General features: G+C 44.2%; 2 protein-coding genes across 2 annotated transcripts; both read left to right on the forward strand.

Moving 5' to 3' along the window:
• Positions 1–8,007: 8,007 nt before the first annotated feature.
• Positions 8,008–9,059, forward strand: LOC6606236. The gene is made up of 2 exons (XM_032722504.1): positions 8,008–8,187; positions 8,267–9,059. Exons 1-2 carry the CDS (start codon positions 8,041–8,043, stop codon positions 8,660–8,662), a joined length of 543 nt encoding a protein of 180 aa, XP_032578395.1. The 5' UTR covers positions 8,008–8,040; the 3' UTR covers positions 8,663–9,059.
• Positions 9,060–9,111: 52 nt separating this feature from the next.
• On the forward strand, positions 9,112–10,043 carry LOC6621306. Its single transcript, XM_002045443.2, has 2 exons — positions 9,112–9,295; positions 9,396–10,043. Exons 1-2 carry the CDS (start codon positions 9,140–9,142, stop codon positions 9,915–9,917), a joined length of 678 nt encoding a protein of 225 aa, XP_002045479.2. The 5' UTR covers positions 9,112–9,139; the 3' UTR covers positions 9,918–10,043.
• The last annotated feature ends 11,642 nt before the right edge of the window (positions 10,044–21,685 follow it).

Here is a 21,685-nt window from a genome sequence, read left to right on the forward strand (position 1 = left end):
ACCATAATTAAATCATATTTTGCATATTCTGAAACGAGCTCGATGCTCATTAACCGTTTGCCAATCAAGCCAAGAAAACCAACATTATGATTGAGACCAGCAGTGGGAATTGACAGCCAGAAAGAGAAAGTGATTGTGGCAGAGCGAGGGGAAAAGGGAAGGGCCTTACCGGACTTGATATAAGCTGGTTACCAGGATTACATGCGGAAAGAGCTTAAATTCCTTCGAACTCTGGCAATTGATTCGTGGAAAGAACATTCGTTTTTAAGCTGGCGGTGTGCAGAAACCTTTACAGAGATTTCAATCTTAAAGTTATAAATTTTCAGAATTTTATATTTATTATTTTCAAACTAATATATTAATGCAGAATATTTTGGTTGTAAGAAGTATTTTTTTCGTGGTGCGCTTCGTCACTACGTGGACTGCCGTCCACAGTGATATAGATGCAACTTTATCAGTTCCCACCTCGCATATTAATTTCCCATTTCTTTGCAAAATGTTTCCCAATTAGATAACCCTAATTCAGATAGCCCTAATTCTTTAATAAAATTTAGAATTCTTTTCTTAATTACGAGTTCAAAGTGCAATTGCCATTATCCGTTTAGCCGCCAGCTAGTCAGACAACCATTATGGCGGGGAAATGAGAAGAGGCGGGAAAGCCTAATACACACGCGTGTCAGTCAGCTCTCGCACACTACTGCACGGCCTAGACAGCCAAAATGGCTGTTGGCATGTCATAAATTTGCGGATTAACTTTTAACCAATTTAGAGTGGAAACAAACAAGCTGCAAGGCCAAGATGCCGCCATATCCTGTTACCCCATATTGAAAGTGTAATAAAAAGCAGCTGTGCGCCGCTCACACACACACACACACACACACTAGCACGCACACTTACGCACACACACGTACGAAGGAGTCGAGTTTGTGATAGAGCAACAAGGAGCAGGACGAGTCCTCGACTTCCTCTTGGGCACCTCAACGAGCATCACGTGCAGCCCACTTCCGTTTCCGTTTGCTTGTTTTAAACTTCGGCCCCCACCCCTCCTGCTCAACAGACCCTGTGTGTAAATCAATGCCGATTGTGGGGAGGGGGTGCTGGAGAGGTGGTTGGCGGGGGGTGTCAGACAAAGTACATTGCTTACACAAAGCTTAACAGCGGAGAACGACAACGCACAGCCGGCGGCAAAACCCCTTTTCACGCCCGCCACCCCCCTTGGAAAAGCCACCCATTGCGAAGGAAAAAACAAAGCAGTGCATAAAAACAGTAAAAGTAAAGCTCTGTCGCATCCGCGGGAACATGATCAGGACGCGGAGAAGTAGCAGGAGCTGGGGCAGGAGCTGGAGCAGCAGTCGCGGCATCCAGAGCCACTCATTAAGCTGATTATATTGTTATCCTTTTTATGATACGTGCAATACGTGAGCGCATATGGCTGAGGCCCAGCAAGGACATCAGCGACATCAGCGACTCCGCCAACTGTCAATGTCACCAGACGCCATCCGGCATACGGCATCTGCAATTTGCCTCCTGCCACTTCGTCCCCCGCCGAGGGATCCTTTGTCCTTGCCTTTTTTCCAGTTAATTTTTGCAAGTGTAATTATATGGGTGGCTCCATGAGGAGCTTACTTTTATGAACCGAGATGCAGACAACAGACAACACATTTATATGATCTTCCTGCGTGGAAATTGTCAATGGAAAGTCTGGAGGGAGTAAAATAATATAAAGGTTTCGAAGTGGAAACCTTTGTACGACATTTTCAGACTAAAAATTGATCTTTGTTTGTGGTATGATTATATATGTCAATCAGAAAAGTTACCCATTATCCTTGCTCGAGAAATCAGGAATCCCTTTACCCCATAATTAACCAAATCATTTTTACCAACAATAAATTCACGAAAATTATATGCCAATAGTGTTAGTACTGCATTGCTGAAAAGAAAGTTGAGTAAATTAATTTGGAAAACGAAATGGAAATACAAATGTAAGCAGACGCGGCGAAGAAATAAGAGCTCACATTGCGGAAAGGGGGAATATATAAATTTGTTGGGCAGACGACTAAGCCGGCGAATGCAAATGAAAGTGCTCACAAAACGGCGGTGGATTTATATATAAACAAATGTAATTTAAATATGAATTTAAGTGGCGGCTCTGGTCCCCTGACGAGTGGAATTGCAGTCGAGTGCCGCGGCAGAAGGACAGCATTGCGTATACGCCGCGTGCGCCGACAACGAGCCATGTAAACCAAAGTGCGACTGCCAATGGCAAAGGAGTTGTGCTGAGGGGGGCGTTGCAGGGGCAGATGGCGGAAGGATGCTGGCGGAGAAACCAACAAAATTTCATAATCATAATCAAAATGGCATTAACAACAGCAACAAAGGCAATGCAAATACGAGCATAAAAACGACAACAGACGCGCCGGAACAAAGTGTAACCAAAAATGCCATAATGAAATGCGAAAAAAGCGACCAAATAGTTGTTGCTGCTGTTGTCGCCATTTTTGTGCATAATGCAGTTTCAATTTCAATTGTTGTCGCCAGCCAGGACTTGTGGCAACAGGACAACATGGCTCCTTCGAGCCCCACAAAAACAGAGTCATCACACCCATCAGCATCACCATCATCATAATCATCATCCTCATTGTACCCATAGTCGTCGCCATCAGGGCAGCCAAATTATGCTAAATAGATTAAAGCATAATTTCATGCAACTTGCAGTCACAGTCACAGCTCCACTCCAAGTTAAGTCCGCTTTGGTCCTTTGTGTCTGGCATCCTGGCTGTTGTTGTTGAGAACTTTCGCCAAAGGATGTGTCAATTTGTCCCCTGACGATGGGGGATAATGTGATTATGAAACAGGAATAATGTTCGCCAGCTAAAACGTATTTAAAATTATAGTTTCAGGAAAATATAACCTAAATATAACATCGTTGAACTTTGGATTACTTCACCCTTTCATCCGAAGGTAAGACAGTTCCAATTTCAAATTGATTTGCGCATCCCATTTTCTCGCCAAACTAAAGTTCATTTCGCTGAAGTTCTGCTAATGTGTCAGTGGAAAACAAATGATTGCAGGCGAAAACTAAAGGATAAGTTGGGAAACGCTGCGAGCTTCCATAATGCCATCAAAGGTCAACACTTGATAAATAGTTGCAGCTCGGCGAATCCTTGGCGATTCATAAGCGAACGCAAAGCGGAAACGGATACGGAAACGCAAGCGAAAGCAATAATAAACTTAGCAATCAACTGTCAGTGCGTAATGGAAACTTGCTTCCCGGCTGCAGTTTTTCGACTGCGCCACTCCCTGGGAAAATGCAGTCGAGGAAGACAAATGATAAGCCGGGACTCACGTGCTCCACGAAGGAGAACCGGATCTGGAACTGGGTTATGTTCGGGCCAGCGCGTGATCTTTGGCATATGTCGGCGTGCACCGATACATACATATCTATGGCTCTGGGTAAGTGGGCCGTAGGGCCCGTCAGCCAGGTAAAAACAGGAAACAACTTTTGACCATTTTTCAAATTTCACCAATGCCCCTTCCCGCCTCGCTGCATGCGCTGGATTTCGGTGAGCAATTTCAATATGCTCGGCACGTTTTCGCTCGCCAGAAGCAGCAGGAGCAAGTGGAGCGGGATGAGCCGGGGCAGGAGAAGCATGAGCAGTTGCTGTTTACGGCCATCTCCATCTCCGTCTCCATCTCCATCCGACGGGCCAGGTCGTAAAGTGCCCGCCAAGAGTATTTACTCAGGGCCCTGGAGTTGAGTAATGATGACCATGATGCAGCAGCAGCAGCAGCAGCAAAGGATCGAGGTGTGCGGGGTCAGGAGGATGCAATATGCTCGGGGTTGACGCTTATGCAAATATGAACAACACATGCCGGAGATGCTTTCAACTCGGGACAAGGCTACCCATTCAAATAGCTCCTCTGAAAATCATGTCCTGGCAGCGGGTCAGGCGCAGATTACCTGATGCACTTCCCAAGGCTAACCAAGTGGGGTCTGCAGATTAAATTATTGCGAAATAAAAAGAAAAGGAACTCCTGGACAGATCAAATACCTATATTATTTCTGGAATTTTTTCAACAAAAAGGCAGGCATTTTTAGATTAATTTCGGAAGACCTCTTTTCGTCTGCCACCAGCACTCCCATGGCAATCCAATTAGATTAATGCAAGGCAATATAAACAATTATGACTCCCTTGATTGTTTTTCAATGGATGACGACACGCGGCCTGTCTCCTGCTTTTCACCCCGGCCTCCCTTGCCACCCCCTCGATCATAAATCAGCAATGTTGTGTGTCCAAATATGAATTTAATTAAAGGTCTCTTTATGACAACAAGCGGCGTCTGGGTCGTGTGCTCGGGTCCACTTTAAAATATTACCAATATTGTCAGCTCTTTTCGGTGCGACCTCCGGCTCCTTCCGCTTTCCCATGCATTAGGCTTATTAGAAGGACACGCGCTCGGGTTTGCCGGCGGCAAATGGGGCAATGTGCAGCGCATGCAACTTTCGGTTGTCAAGGTTGGTTGCCGGCTGTCACCGGAGGATGGGCCAGCACCGTGCCCACCCCAGGACTCACTTTATTTGCCGCAAACAGTTCACGCATCAAAGGACCTGCAACGCATCCTTCGAAGAGGTGGTTGCCACGAGTGACTCCCGATTCTTTGAGCAACGGTACACAAGGGAAAATAAGGTTAATTTATTTAATTTCATTAAACATTGGGCAGATCAAAGGAACTCGAGCTCATTTAATAAGGAGCGTTTACCCTCGATAATAAATCTAAAGCTGAGTGTAGGGTATTTCAATCATAGCATAACTAAAAATGTGAAATTTTTATGAGTGTATCATCTGAAAGATGGTCTAGACCAGTCTGGTCCAGCTTCTTTTGATAATGTGTTTCCTTGGGCCATAATGCCGTCACAGTTCCAGTTGATGCATGCAAATCCCGATTATGCACAGGACACGCGTCACTAGGCATCAGTCTTCTTTTCCCCCTCCAGCCCTCCAGCCATTTATATCCTTTTGGGCGTCACGTGCTCCTGCGACAATATGGCAACAAACGTTTGATTGTCAGGGTTACCCATATGCGTGGTGGATTTCCTTTTTACGCATCCATTGTGGCCGGAACTTTCCCGGAATTTATTGACGGGGAATGCAGACTTGGCGAAGCCTTCGCTGCTACTACTTATAAACAGAAGTAGAAAGTCTGTTGCTATTAGATTCAAATCCGATTTGGAAGATACAATCGAACTTCAACAGATCGCATCACCTCCCGCCACCAGAACAATTTTAGTTGCACAGCTTTAATAACACCAATTTTCAAATGCTTATAAATGTGCAAAAATGGAAATATGTGTGCTTCAAAAGTATTTCATATAAAAGAAGTTGATTTCCAGAAAATTAAAATGCGATTATTCAAAGGTCACCATAAAGTGACGTAAAGTGCTATCTCTTTGACTTTCAAAAGGATGACAACTCTGTTTGGTCGCACCTTCACATTGATGGCTGGGCTGTCAACTGCGGACAACGAGTACTCGCCCTTTGTTTATGCAATGCCTGAAAACGCTTGCAAATTATAAATCAAAAGTGACTTTTAATTAAAAGTTCAAACCTCTGTGGCAACTGGCAAAGAGGGGGGATGTGGTTACTGGGAAAGCCCCGCTAAGATGCTGACGCCGAATGTCGTTCGTCCGCCGGCTTAATTTTGTTTTGCCAGCGCACCCTCATAAATCACAAAAAGAGCAAAAGTCAGGGGGACGAGGGTTGAAGTTCCGGACTCAGACTGCCAGTATATTAATTGAAGGTGCAAATGCGACGCACTCGCTCCCTCGAGAACCACGAGTAGAAGACAGCTACTGAACACGGAAAACAATAAAGGATGAGGACGAGGACTACAAATGCAAAATACGCAACAGTTTCATTTAAGTTGGAGTTTTTCATGTTCGCCCAGGGAATCGCCGTCGCCACAAAGGAGCGGAAGTCTCGATTGCAGTCGTCGGAGGAACATAAAACCCACTTGGCCACATTTTCACCCCTCGGGCAGGGGTTGTTTTCCCCCAATTTCCAAGGACTCGTCGTTGTCTTGACATCATTTTGCCTTCCTCTTCGATGGTGGTGTCAAGTTCTTTTTGCGCCGTCAAGTTGAATTATCATAAGTAATAATCATAGCCCAAATATCCGGAGAAGCTGGAACAAGGTGCACCGAGGGGATGGGCTGGCGGTCGGTCGGTTGTTTTGTTTTTCCTGGGCGGGCAAGGGGTTTCCCTCATTGGGGAGTTTTTTAGCCAGACGCTCAGTTAATTGCGCGACTCTCGGGTCTTTATGGGGATTGCAGGCCAATCTGGGGTAGAAGGATTGTCACTGGGATTATACGATAATTAACAGGGGGTTTCCACCAGTATCTGCATAGCTACAACTGCATGAGCGATCTCCATCTAGCAACCCCGTCGCAATCGGTCATCTGAAGGCGACAAGTGTTAGTGCCTAAATCGGACCACGCCCACATGCCCAAGTGGGCGGGTAAAGGGAGTTGAGGACATGGGCAGAGTTGCCAAAGCCAAACACCACAGCAATTGAATGCCAGTCACAAAAATGCAATCACAGTTTGACACAATTTTACCGAGGCGCCACTTCAACACGTTGCAGCTGCAATATCCTTGCAGCTACAAAAGCCGCACATACACAGACACAAGCACACGCACGGACGAAGGACAACTCTGCAAACAACACAATGACAACTCTTTAACGCAGTTAACTTGGCTGCGCTGCAGGGACAATCGATGTGACGCCGATGCAGAGTTATCCATTTGCAAGTACTCTACAGGGTATCGGGAGTATCTCATCGCAATGGGCCTTATCAGAAGTATAATACTCAGCATAATATCACTGAATCACACCTGTTCTACGAGACTTGAGTGGTTATCAGCCAAAGGTCCAAGTATTTTGATTAGAAAATTCTGAACTGATTAAAGCAAAGGATTCAAGCGAACAGGTGTCTGGTTCGTTGAATTGGGCACCTAATCTTATCGCACCAGGCAGCAAACGTACTTTTTACTACCTGATCTACAGAAATTGGAGATTTGTCTTAGCAATCATAATTTTGATAGAGTAATAAATTTCAATTATAGATTCAAATTTAAACAGTATAAAGTAGATATTATAAGCTATAATTAACAGATAAGTGCATATTATCAACAAATTGCCTGTACTATGCACTTTTGAACTGCTTTCTGCCTAGTCTTTTACCTAACCGAGGGTATTGGGAGCTTCCGTATGGCAGGATTACTGCGGACTCCTTTGGATGAGCGTGCTCGAGTGCATTTACTCACACACACAGTGGCACAAACACAAACAGATGCCGCTGTCATTTTTGTCTTTTTGTTGTTGTTTGATTGCGTTTTTATCTTCGTCAGTTCAGCAATGCCAGGATCTGGGCAAAAAAAAGGACGAGTTGCAACTGCAACATTGGAAGGGAAGGGAGGGTAAGGGGTTGCAGCGATATTTTACTGCGACAACATTTCATCGCAAACATTGTGCAATTTCACTTTAAGCGACAATCGAATTTCACGTGATTTCTACAAGCAGTTCGCCAAACTTTTGACTTTTCTTCAGAGTCCGCAAAGCGATTTCTTATCCACTTTTTCCAATGAAAAAAATTGTATAAGCTTGCGAAAATATTTCTGTTTATGTTGCCAAGTTATCAAGTTACTTCCTCATCAAAGAACTCCTCCGCTTCTTTTTCAACAAATGGGTAGTTATAATTGGGTAATTAATTTGAGGTATGAATTTGTTTAATCTGCATATCAAATCATAAAGCCAATAGCATAGGTTTCCAGCCTGACCTATTGAGGAATCTAGAAATCTGTAATCACTTTTTGCTATTATTGATTTAAGATGGGGAACGCGTGAAGTCCATAAAAACAAAACTTAAAAGAATTTCAAGTGAGCAACGATGGTTAACAGCACTTCACAGCAGAATAAAAGGAGTCAGATGAATTGAGTCGGCATTTAGTTGTCTTTAATTTAACGAAGCAAACGGTTCGAAATGAAGGATCAAATATTTATCCGATCGCTTTTACTCGCATTTTGTATCTGCGGAATTGAAGCAATTACATTACCCAGGCTGCCGGAAAATTTGCAGGATTTTAAATGTCAGGAGGACGATGTTGGATTTAAGTTCAACTTAACACATGTAAGAAAGGTCCTAGGATATAAACTAGATTCCAGCACTGAAAACTCCTGTCTGATAATTATCCTTGATTTTTTTTTAGTTAGCCGGCACCTGGTATGAGGCACTCCGAGTGCCCATTGTCCCGGGAATGGAGTGCCTGAATGTCTCGATTCCCTCGACAGTCAATGCTGATAATCTTACGCTGGATTTGAGCTACGTCACCATACTTAATAACAGTTGGTCCCACAGCAGGGATGCCGTGAGCTTTCCTTGGAACAACTCCACCCAATACGGCATCTTTCATCCCGATGCTAGTGAGGTGTCTTACAAGCTGGTGACCACCGAATACGTTTCCATAGCCGTTGTCTGTGGTTACGGGACCACCTCTGTGATACCCATCTTCAAGCTCTTCACTCGAGACCGCGAGGTCAGCGAGGAGATATTCGAGCTGATCAACACGCATGTCGAGGATATTGGTTATAGCTCCCTGATCTAGTGGGAGAAGCAATCCGTGGAAGAGTGCAGGGAACCCAGTGGCCAGGCACCTTTGGCAGCCCTAGTGGGTTTGATACTTTGTGGCTTATCCACTTGCGCAAGCAACTACAACTAAAAGGAAAATAGCCTTACCAAACTTTTAGCCATCATCATCCATTATCATACATATTATCCACACAAAATACATATACCTATAAGTAAATACTTGTATAATATACAACTACCGTAGTTACAATAGAGTTCCAAGAAAACAGGATATCAGCCTATATAAGTGCACGTGAAACTGTAGATAAGCTGTAAGCTTTATCGGTGATATTACAGTGAGTCACCGCATATTGAAAATTCAATACATATTTGCGCATATGTATTCATTAATAAATCGTCACCACTGATAAGCACGTCACTGGAGCAGCAAAACCTTGTGAGGAATTTGCAGGTCGTTTAGTTGTCTGAAAATCGGCACCGCGAACGGATCGAAATGGAGGCTCAGAAATATTTGTACCCGATTTTGATGTTCCTCTGCTGCTGTGGAATTCCACTGGAGGTCAGAGCGATTCGGATGAGAATGCCCGTTTTGCCGGAGGCACTCAACTGCCGGAATGAAAATATTAGTTTCAACTTAAACCTGACGCGAGTGAGTTAAGAAGTTTGAATCATTTCCCTGGGAATATCGAATTTTCCCGGGGTTGCTATAACTTAAAGTATATTTACTGAAACATACTATTACCTTGTAGCTCTCCGGTTACTGGTACGAGGCTGCTAGAGTACCCAATGTCCAGGTACTGCAATGCCTGAATGTCTCTGTGCCCGCTGAGGTCGAGAAGGACAGCCTCTCGTTGGACTTGAACTTCATCAGCACCGTCAACAATGGGTGGCAGTTCACCGAGGAGTCCGTTGAGTTCCCCTGGAACAACTATACGCAAGGCGGCATCTTCAAACTCGATTACGACACAGTCACTGTGACCTACAAATTAATGATCACGGACTACGAAAACATCGCCTTTGTCTGCGGATTCGGAAGCATATCGCCAGTTCCACTGTTCAAGCTCTTCACCCGGCAACGTGAGGTCAGCCAGGATACGATCGACACGGCGAAGAGCCTTGCTGAGTCGTACGGCATGGGCAACCAGATCGCGTGGGAGATGCAATCGCCGGACGAATGCAATGGATCCGGTGGTCTAGCTCCTATGGCTATTCTAATGACCACCATTGCAGTGCTCTGGGGCTTTAGCCTGCGAAGTCCATTTTTAGCTTAGACTTTACTATTTACATAGTGAATATTTAACTTTTCGCTACTACTATCAGTACAAACTCTTATCAATCTTTTTTGTTTTCAACGACGTGTGTTTTATTTGGTGTCATTAAAATGTGATTGCCGAGAACTGCTATCTTTCTGGTCAACGCAAGCTAATTATGTGATAATTAAAAGCGTACTTGTAATTTAAAATATTGTTAATCATACCAGTGGTAAGTGGTAAGCTATTTTTCTCCTATCATTTCCCTCTGACTTATGGGCTTGCTTTCTATTCTCTTAGCTGTTTTCGAATCTTCTCTTTGGGCTGATAAGCGATTTGTATTCCGATTAAATGAGCTTATAGTTCTATGCACTTTCCGATTGAAAGTGTGCATCGAGGGCCTTTTGGCCTAGTAAACTCATACAAGTTGCAATTACGAAGCCCGAAATTCAAAGAGAAAATGCCGAAAAATATGAACTGAGCTGGAGCAGAAAAATGTTGTTGCTTGCTCTATTTTCTTGGCAATTTTCATTTTCATAAACCCAATTCAACCGGTGGAAAATAAAGTGAATGGAAAACGCCTTAAATCGAGATCGATCCATTGTTGGCATCACTGAGAGAAGTAATACTCAATTCTGAAACGTTTAAAAACTCACTTTTAAGTTTGATTTTATTTATAACAAGATTAAATAATAATATTTATTCAGTCCACAGTTAATATGAAAATGATTCACACAATCTTAAGTAATTGAAGATTTTTTTCTCTGTGCTATTTGGCTTCCGATTGCCTCCGTTCTCGGACGAACCAATGAAGTGCAAACCGTGGTCAAATGAGCCGGAGTCGGGAGTCCTGGAGAGCCATCGATAGCCGGGCACTTTCATTGATTTGATGCGTTTGCGTGCCGCTTGCGATGGTTGCATGCTCGACTTGAGCGCCACCCAAAGCCAGCTGAAGTCGTGGGGCCGCAAAGCTGTTTACTTGCAGCTAACCAAGTGAAATTGAAAGCCCTTTTGGCCCACGATAATTGTGTCCGGTCTGAGCACCCAATCCGCTCCTGCCACTCCTGCTCCACCTCCTGCTTCTGCTTCTGCCTCTGCTCCTGGTCTAGTCGAGTTCGTCTGGGTAATGGGATGCGGAAGCTGAGATTGGGGTGTACATATGTGTTCGTGCACCAGATGATTACTGGGTCCCAAAATCGACGTAATCATGCGATGACGCTGCAAAAGTATCCGCAGACTCTCCAGACGCCCGGCCACGCCCACAAAACACACAGTGGATGAAAGGGAACAGAAGTCGGGGATAGCTGGCCAAAAACGAAAGTTAATGTGGTGGATGATCGGTGGAAGGGTTAAACGGAGCCAACAAGTGAACCCCAGCGTACGTGTTCCAATTAAATTTGACATTTGCTCTTAATAGATGTGCAACAAGGTTTCCATTTCGATTGAGTTACGCCCTGGGTTCTGGGTTTATGAGTAAGGTTCTCCTCCCAGAGTTCAATGGTTGAATAGTTTTTTAAAAAAGAGAAACCAGTTTTGAAATCCTAATCAAAACGTTCATAATTTTGCAGCCTACTTTCGGGCTAGAGACGAGTAGAATTCCTAATAATGGCTAAGGAAATAAGTTAATGGGATTGTTTTTGGCTAGGGGATTCGTTGTAAATCTGTATCTGTCATAATCCACCGCTTGCGGGGATGTATCTTTAAGAATTCCCTAACTCATTACGACTAACTACTGACAGACTCACAATTTATGCTCTGCACCACGAACTGCTCAAAAATGCAACTATTCAAAGTGCAAGCACAAAAATCTGACCAACTTTGCGCATACTGCACACAATCGGAACTGAAAGGGGAAACTAAAACGGGAAGGGGGGATCATGCAGAATCCTCCAAGGAGGGGCCAAAAAAAAAACAAACCCTGCTGCACAAACATGCGAAACTATTAAAAACATGTCTTTGTCCTTTGGCCCGGGGTGCATATAATGAAATTCCTAGCTGCTTTGTGCCCACGACGAAGCCACTTGGCGGGATGTCCCGATCCCTGATCCATCCTCTACATATATATATATTCATATATATGTATGTGTATGTGTGTATATATCCCTCCGCTGGTTTTTTGCTGTATCAATCTAGGTGAAATATTAACAAGCGGGAGTCTCGGGTCTAAAGTTGGCGGGACGGAAAGCCGAAGGACAGAAGGACGCCGGCAAGGCAGCTCATAAAAATTCCTTAGTTGACGACAAAAGCTGAGGACTCTGGAGGAGATTGGTGGGCCTAGGGGGTGCGGTGGAGAGCGGACTTAAAGCGGACCAAACGGCGATGAAACAATAGACTCGAGTTAACTTAAATTGATTCCCAGACGTTCCCGGCAAAATGAAACCCAACTCAACTCTCGAGCTTCGCCATTTTGTTGTGACTCCAAAGTCACTGGAACCCCATTCCCAACCCCAGCCCTTTTGCGTACTTCTTGCACCTTGATTGCAAGTTATTTGCAATTTTGTGCAAATTTAAAAGGAGCAAAAGGACGAATGCGAAGGAAAATGAAGGAAAATCCAGCCAGACGACCACCATCCATCCACCCACCCACCTTCACCTTCAGCCAGTGACTTTGGCACTGCACTTGAAAATTTTTTAAGTGTGCGCGAAATTTTTTATGCAATTTGTGCCGGAAAAGCAGGAATACCGAATGAAAATGGGGCGGGGCTGGTGGGTTATTGTTGTGCCCAGGAGATTGGCAGACTCCTCCTCCGCCGGCTGCTCAATTTGCTGGTTTATTTTTGCATTCGGGATATTAAAATTGACACTTCATTTGTGTCACTCCGCGTGGCAGCGAAGTTTAAGGGATTTTTTAAATGATTTTCAAGCGGCTGCATTGTTGTCGATTGCCGTTGATTGTGCAGCAATTTGCATTCAAGGATTCCAGCACTGTATTCAAAATGGTGTCCTTGTTGTGGCTGGGGATTTGACTTAAGCTCTGTTGAGTGCTCCATTTGGCCAACATGGATTGATAAGTCGGTCTTAACGGAAGCAATCTCAAGGTGTCTGGATTTGTGGCCACATTGTGATACTCATCAACTTAATAAAGATTTCAGAAAATTCATAACTATTTCAGGAGCTATTTGTAGTTATCATAGAGGAAAAAGTCTTGATCCTCGCCCACCTCGCTGGTTTTTTTTTCAGGCTGTGCCCAGCGTGCTGCCTTTATTTACTCCAACACTCCTCCGGCTGGGCAAAAGGACCTGGGCCAGGAAGATTTCATTAAGTGCCGGCCGTGGAAGTCCTGCCGCCGCCATCCCACATCCTCGAGTCCTGCGAAACGCAACAAAGGAGCTGCAACAATGCCCGACCAACGGCAAGGTTGCACTTGAAGTCATTCAGCCTCGTCCTGGCAGTGCAAACTTTTTAAGTGAATTTTTGATTAGATCTGGACGAAACTTTTTTGTCGCACAGCCCAGAAAGGCGCCGGGTGGCAAGTGCGGGGAGTGACAGGGGAAACGGTCATAGATATAGTTGCCTTTCCAACTTAAAGTCACCAGTTAGTTGCGCTCTTTTGTAATTTGCGCAAAAGTATATTTATTTGTGCGAAAGGATAATAATAAAATATGCGCTCCAGATAGAGTTGCGCCAGTATTGCAAACTTGTCCCAGCTCCTGTGTCCCAATCTCGTCCTCCCAGCCCCTTTGGCTGCTCGACTCCTCCGTCGAAACTGTACCTACTGCAACTTTTCGCGAACAGTTCGCACTCTGTCTGACCCTCACCTGCCCTTTTGCCCCACTCCATGGCCATTGCATCGCTGAAGTTTTGCGCAAAAGTTAATAAAATTATTTGCCACAGACTTTGATAAATATGAAACAGGTCTCTGGCAAATGGCAAATAAATACAGGAACGGCAAACTGAAATTCTGGGGCCACTTTGTCCCCGATACGAAATATTTGGCAAAGTTTTATTGCAATTTTTGTGCAGACTGTTTTAAGTAATTACCGTGCGGCAGAGAAGATTTGATGTGGCACATGTAAAAAAAAAGCATCTTAATTCTGTCTAATTTGTTTGTATTATGAGTATGCCTTTGCTAAGTGGAGGTAAAGTGGTAGTATATTCACTACAAAATGAATTTGTATGCCTTCTCAAATCTCACCCCTCAATCAGCCGCATATCGAAAGGATTCGAAAAATATATCAAATGCTAAGTAAAGGAAAGACCTTAAAATGAAAGCCAACTTCTGCCCACCCCTTTGGATTTCCTCGTGCTCGTCCTTTTTTGCCAGCATATGCATTCCATGTAGTTATTATTCATTGTCGTGCTTCAGCAAATATCAAATGGAGTCCGGCGCTGCAAGAGTGGCTGGCGGGGATTCCCTGTTGCAGGATCCTTTCGCCACGGCATCCTTCGTACTATGTTTTCCCAGTTACTCTTATTTTGCACATATGAGCTGGGCGGGGTGGAGTGACGTGGATGGGGTGTGGTTGCTTTACGAGTATTGGCAACCCCATAACGACATTGGCAAAAAAAGGGAAATTTTTAATCGAAACATTTGTAGCGTGAAATTGTCGTCATGTTTGTTCTCCTTTTTTGAGCAGCAATATGTTAGGATTTAAACGTATTTAGAGAAAACATATCGGGTATTGATTGCTTTCTGCTTTGCGGAAAATTTCGATAAATTTGCAACTTTTCCGAGCTGCTGAAAAGTGCTGATGTGTGACATTGATTCGCCAGCGAGGAGCGAAAGCAGTCATTAGCCGGTCATTAATTATAATTAACTGGGATCTGCTCAACTCTTTAATTTGGTAGGCAACTTTAAGCGCTAGGCGAATCGAACTGCTGGCCATAAATCTCAATTTTCCACAAATTAGGCGACGATATGCCAAGCCGCCCAAAAACCAGAGGACCACCAGAGGCCAACTTCCGGAGCAGGTAACTGAAAGCCACACATCAGACACAACTATAACTCAACTCAGTTCGGTAGTTTCGGCTTCTCTTCTCGCTCGGTGACATCTGCTCAATTTATCGTTATTTCTGGACTGGGCCAAAACAAAAAATCAATTTGCCCTATGATAAAGAACCAAGACTGGCCGGAAAAAAAAAACACTTCCATCGAAATGAAGACAGCGTCGAAGGGAACTGGGAAAACTTTTGAAGCTGGCAAATCGAACTGTTTCCGTTTCCACTTCGACTCCTCGAACTCCTCGGACTCCTGGAGCACCAACCTCCCAATCCCAGTGATTTATGCCCTGGAAACTGTTTTTGAAATGTGGCTTCAGTCTCGGCGAGTGAGCCTATTCAACGCTCATTGCTCCATTGCTCCACTGCTGGCCAAAAGTCAAGAAGGGAGCGCCGCACACAAAACTGTCCAAAGTATACAAATTGGCCTGGCATGAGTTATTGATGATCCGGGCCGTGAAATGAACGACCGCTGCTCCTCGGACTCCTTGGCCTCCCAAAGGCAAACAGACTGACTGACTGTCCTGGATGTGGGAACAAATGCCCGGCATTTGGCCGAAAAGAAGTTAGGTTTCCCTAGGTCAAATGAGTGGGAGTCTGGCTAATTGAGGAATACTTTTATGTAAGTGCTTTGGAGATACAGGCCGTAATAGGTTTATAATAGGGTTCAATCTAAGCAAATAATATTAAGATAAATTAAAATATAACGATTGATGGGCATAGCAAAAGGAATGGAATTCATCATGGAATGCTTCCATTTTAAGAACTTCCCTACAACTTTTAAGTTGCAAGTAGGCTTGAAACGGGACTCTCCTCCACACAACGTTAACCTAATTAGTCCAAACTATGGCCAACTAAGACATAACTCATCCGCTCAGCCCATTAAAGCGTATACTATACGTATAATGGGCAGCGCCCCTTCCCAATTATTACAAGATCATAACTCATGTCACAGGGCAGGTCAACGCAAACAAATATGCGAGACTCGCTTATCACGGCGGCAAAATCGTGTTATTTAATGTTGTGCTAATTTCTGGCCAAGTGAACGGGATGGGAAAACACACCCCAGGTAACTCACAACTCTGGAACGGGGAAAGTCGTGACATTTTTCGTGCGGTTGGCAAACGGGGGGCTCATTTCTTGGCCATTTCCGTCAAGTGTTGCGTCTGCGGCTGCGACACGAACTATTTACAAATGACCAGACATTTAAGCCAAATGCTTCCGGGTTGGCCAGGTTAAATGCCCGAAAATTATGCTACCTTAACATGAAAGGGCCGTAGTACACAAAAAATTAATGCCAAACGAAGGGCAGACAACGTGGAATATTGAATACCCTTACAATTGATAGCATGAACAAGAAATATATATGCAGACACATTAATTATATGCAAATTATCATCAGTATATATATTTCATTTTAGTTATTACATTGCAAGTTCATTGACTAAATATAATGCATTTGGCCTAAAAAATCCTTTCACTTAATATTCATAATTCCCAAAACCTAAACTTCCAAGATGAGTTATGCAAGCACTCTGACCCGCCACGGCTATGTGGACCGCAGGATGGTTGGTGGCTTCTTGGTGTCACTGTGTCAATTGCTCGACTCCTGGCCCAAAAGGAGCAGCTGCTGCCCCGCCCAGATCGACTGCGACTTAATTAAGTTACAACCTCGAGGCGACCGGACTGAGCCGAGGACGATACAATTTCACTAATTTCCGTGCAAGGCGACACCAACAATCAGCGGCCGGCGAATGTTAAATGCTCGGCCCACCAAAAACTGGTCACGAGTTAATAAATATTGTCAGTGGGCGCACCCAGGCAAAAGTGGGCAAACATGGCCCGTTCCAGGCGTTAAAAGCCTCGAAATGAATGGGAATGGTCAATATATGGGAGGGCATAAATAATATTTAGGGGTTGGCTGCCACCGATTGCCACTTTCGCTGGCATCGTCTAGCGTGTTTGAGCAGCATTTCCGCTGCGTTTTGTTTTGTTTGCTTTCAATTAACCAAAACTGGACTTGGACATCGCCCAATTGGACGGAGTTGTGGGCTCGGACAACGTCCTGGTTCTGGTCGATGGTCTCCAACTGCCTGCTAATTGAGTGCTGGCAGACATAATGTTTTCGGAAACTGAGCAAACTGTCGAGTGAAATATGATTGAAAGTGTAAATAGATATTTCATTGGCCTGGGAATCAACTGGACGGTAGCCATTAAAGCGGGAATTAAGTAATCATTTCGCTTCAATAGCAACTAGATTTCTATTTGATTGGAAACTAGCAATATAGCACATGTTTGCGCAATAATTTAATTTAAATTGAAGATATATCTGTATTTCTTCGGCGTTAGAATCACTTTATCTACATTTGTGAGCTTAATAAATTAAGATTTATTTGAAATTTAATAAGGCGCAATTTATCACAATTTCTGTTAATAATGGCATCTAAGATTTAGATACCAACCTCACATACTATCCACGTTTCTAGTGCCCAGTTAATCATCTCGCTTCCAACTCTTTCTGGACTCTAATTGTCCTGACACCTAATGAATCCCCCACTGACAGTTTAATAAGTCGAATGGTGCAAACGAAATTGGATTTATCCGACACTTTCCAGCTCATCGCCCCGCCGCCGCACTTCGAGGGCTTCGATGGCTTCAATGGCCACTTCTCGGAGCCGTTAAGACAGTTAGTCAGTGGTCAGTGGTCGGTGGACTTCGGATAGCCACCGGCACTTCCGACTACCCAGGGATAAACTTCAAAACGCCACCCGGGGCCCAGCGAGAGAATGGAGAAGGCCACTCGCCCACCCACTTCCCACTTTCCCACTTCAGCTCTCGAGCTCTTACAATAATCTTGATTTCGTGGTCAATTGAATTCTTAACTTCTCAAAGCCCGACACACAACAGCCAAGGATATCTTGAGGGCGTGTATCCCGGCCACGGATGACAGTGCAAAGGAGCTGGCCAGTTGGGATGCCGGGCAGTGGCTGGCCAAATTGTGATTACTCAACAACAGAAGAAGAGGCGGCTGACTGACCAGAAAACGATTTGGCCGTTGCCTACTTATTGGCCATTGATTTCTGAAAAATGGGCCAGTCCAGCGAGTAGAGCAGTCCAATTTGTGGGCCAATTTAATGCGTTATGATCTTTACGAGGCAATCGTTTTCCAGGACCTGCCAGCCTGCTCCTGTCGATTACATTTTGAGGCTCTCCAACGAGGCGAGACCGAATCATTTGCCATAACACTTTGGCAATGCCATCGTCATCCTACTCCATCCCGTCCGCTCCAGATTTCCCCCTTGTAGTAGTTCTTGTTTCGTGTACCAACATCTTTATGGGTAATTAAAACTTTTGCCCATTTTTGCCTGAAAGTTGGTTTTTGTTTTGCCCAATCCCCTGCCATGCCCATACCAATTGGATTCCCAATACCCAAGCCCAGCCCAACCCATCCACATTCACTTCCTGTGTTCCTAGTCAAATTTATTGCTGTTCAATAATACCAATTTTTGGCCTTTCTTTTGCCGGAGATGCCAACAGATGTGTTGGCCAACTATTTCGCCTAGAAATAGTTTTCGGAGCACGTTTGTGTTCACACTCGAGTGTTCCACATTATTGAAATTGAAGCGCGGTAATGTGTCTGCAATTTTTGGTCTGGGCTTCCCTTTCCGCTCAACTTTTCGCATTCCGCGTTTGGCAAATTATTTTCGGCTGCCAATGTTCCGCGCTTATCTCGGCAACTTTTGGCGTTATTTGTGGCCCGAACTTTGTGCTCCGTTCCACCAAGTGCAATTTCTTCATATCGATAAGAAAGGAAAATAATGGATCGGAAAAGGAATAGGGAAGTAAAACCCACCTAAAGATACAACTTAATACCTGATATAGTTGCAAAACAACAATAATTAGAGTCTAAAAAGTAATTCCCAAAGTGCCAAGGATGATGTCAAAATGTCAGATCACGTTTAATTCAATAAGCTTAGATGGAAGTTTCCCAATATATTTAAATAGACACTCAAATCCTAAATCTTTTCAGCTTAGTACTGGCTCAGGACCAACTGAAGCATAAACCTGCGAATGAACTTATTGTTATTATAAGCCAACTTTTAACCCTACCCATTGAATAGCTCCAAAGCCGCCGGGAAAGCAGCTTTCCTGCATTATCTCCTTGTGGGTGGTTGGGGGGGTTGGCCTGGTCTTATCGCAAATTTTCGAGTATTAACGCATCGTGGGGAAACTTCCGCTTGTTTGCCGGGCGGCTTAGAAGACTCACGAGCTCACGCACTGCCATCACAATCACTCCCCCACATCCGGCAAGACAAATTGCAGATTGGTAGACTCGGCTCGAAGGACCATCGCGCCATCTAGCCAACTCACCGTCTCTAACTCGATTCGCCTTCGGGTGCGTGGAACAAAGAAAAATCCATATTTTATTTTGATTATTTTCCGGCGCCACGGCAGGTGTCGATTTCGTGTGATTTTTCTTTGGGGCGAAATTAAATTTAGCCAGGGATTCCCCCTGCCCCCACACACTCAAATCAGCGTCAATCAATTTTGGTCGCTTTCGTCAGACAAAAACAAGCCTCAGCCGCCCAGGAAAACCCAACCAACAGCGTTTCCCTTTGTAATGGGAAAAATTATTGAATTTGTCAACGACTGCCACAGGCGCTGGGTCCAAAAAAAAAAAGAAAAAAATTAGGACGAAGGACGAGGACTTTAAGCTTCCCCAGCCGGAATCAGCATTAAAGAGCTGCAAGATTTATGTGACTGTTGTAGGTGTCAGGCAAACAGAATTATGTTTGGAAACGATTTTCCACCTTTGCCGTCATACATCATCGGGGGGCACCACCCCGCCACAAAGCCTGGCAAAACAACCCTCCAACGTTAACAAATTTCTTTGCGACGTTTTTAAATTTCAGTTCAGACATACACATACACATGTATATATTTATTTTTTGATGGAAGGGAGCGGCTAATGTAAATCGCATGTGCTGTGTGTATGACCTACGCCTTATTTAGTGAAGCGCCCCGCACAACAGAGCCAAGTGATTTGTTGACAAAGAAATTTTTTAATAATTCACCGAGTCTGCGAGCGGACGGAAATCTCATTCGGCATAAGTGATGATGTAATTTTCGCTAAAAATTGAAAAAATCCCCACGCAAGCAGGAGCGATTTGAGGGCTGAGGTGGGGTATTTGATGGGGGGTTGGAGCTACTACGGTAACCCCTCACGTAAAATATGTTGCAACAATATGTTGAGTTAGAGTCGAGTCGAGTGTGTGTCGCTGACGATGATGAATGGGGCACGCATGCGTTGCACTGATTCCACTGACGGTGTGACGGACTGCCTGACTGACTGACAATCCCATCACGGATTCCGACGAATTACATATATGACCCCTCAGAGGTCCACGCAGCTACTTTATCATTTCGGGTGTATAAGTTCATAATGTACTCAGGTGCCACGATCGCCAAGTACGTAAGGATAATGGAGAACCTTATCCATTGGCCAGCTGCTCTACGAACATCCAATATCCCAGGTTCATTTACTAGAACTCAATGGATTACACATTGCAGGCGAGTGAACCCTGTAATGGCTATCCATTACCGGACCTGCAACGGTCAAACTCAACCCCAAGCCCAAGAAACTCCCTCGGAATTACGCTGATGACTCAATGTGTTCCTTGGGGAGGAGTAAGTCCTTCCCCCCACTGGAAATGATATTCGGAAGCTGGACAACTTTTAATGCCTGCTGTCGATGGTCATGTGCATAGCTCATTAGTTTTTGCCTAATTTGAAAGGCAGCCGCCAGTTCGGTTGGGCTTGGTTCGATTTCGCCTGCTTCCCTTCCTGGCCTAATGGAATTCAATCAATTTCCATTTATTTCGATAGCGAAAGTCGCACCACCGAAGGACCCAATGAGGGCCACTAAAGTGGGGTCCAGAGGCGGGAACTGAAAAATTTCTTAATTATCCTGACGTGACGCTTGTGGGCGTCTTGGTTGACAAGCTTTTTAGCCTCCGCCGCTTTTCCTTCCCCTGGCCACAATTTGTGGCCAGTCTGTTTTCCTAATGCTCGCGGACAAAGCAAGACAAATGAGTCGGAATCACTGCGGGAAAATTGTGGAGCAAAATACTTTAAGACTGGCAAAAATTGCACCGAAAAGTCTGCGAACTGAAAGCTCCTTCCTATGACTGGAAAATAATTTACACATAACACATTTTATAAAAACTTCTGTTGAAAACAATATGCCACAAATGTCAATAAAACAATACGCGAAGCGAGATGGCAAAAGGAAAACCCCGAAACACTCGCAGCCAGAACGCCAAGTAAAGAAAAAGAATGAAAATGGTGAAAAGCGTATAATCTGCTTATCAAGAGGCTGCAGCCCTTTTTCTTGGAGGTCTCCTCCTTTTTTCCTAACGCAACTAGGGAAGCACTCAACTGTTCCAAGAAAAATGAAATGAAATCTGTAAACAAAAGGGATGTGAAAATTTGATTTGCATTTCCAACACAAGATGAAGCTGGAACTCAATTGTTCTCATTTTTAGAATTCATGCAACACATTTTCATAAAATTCTGTTTTTATTTTATATCAAGCGAACGATTTTCACTTCTTGAACTTTAAACTACTGATTTTTCTTCCAATTTTTATGTATTAAGCGTGGTATTATGCAACATATGCAAAGAGCAACACAACCTATAAAACCCTATACAAAAATTTGTTTAATATTATGTAATTATTGGCAAAATCCTCCATATTTTATGCCCAAACGCAACCCAGAGCTTATGTAACTCCAGTTAAACGGCGACCGTCAAAAGTGCATGCCACATTGGTGCAGGAAGGGTCCTTGTAA

This window comes from Drosophila sechellia, chromosome 3R, assembly GCF_004382195.2.
Source record: "Drosophila sechellia strain sech25 chromosome 3R, ASM438219v1, whole genome shotgun sequence".
NCBI lineage: Eukaryota > Metazoa > Arthropoda > Insecta > Diptera > Drosophilidae > Drosophila > Drosophila sechellia.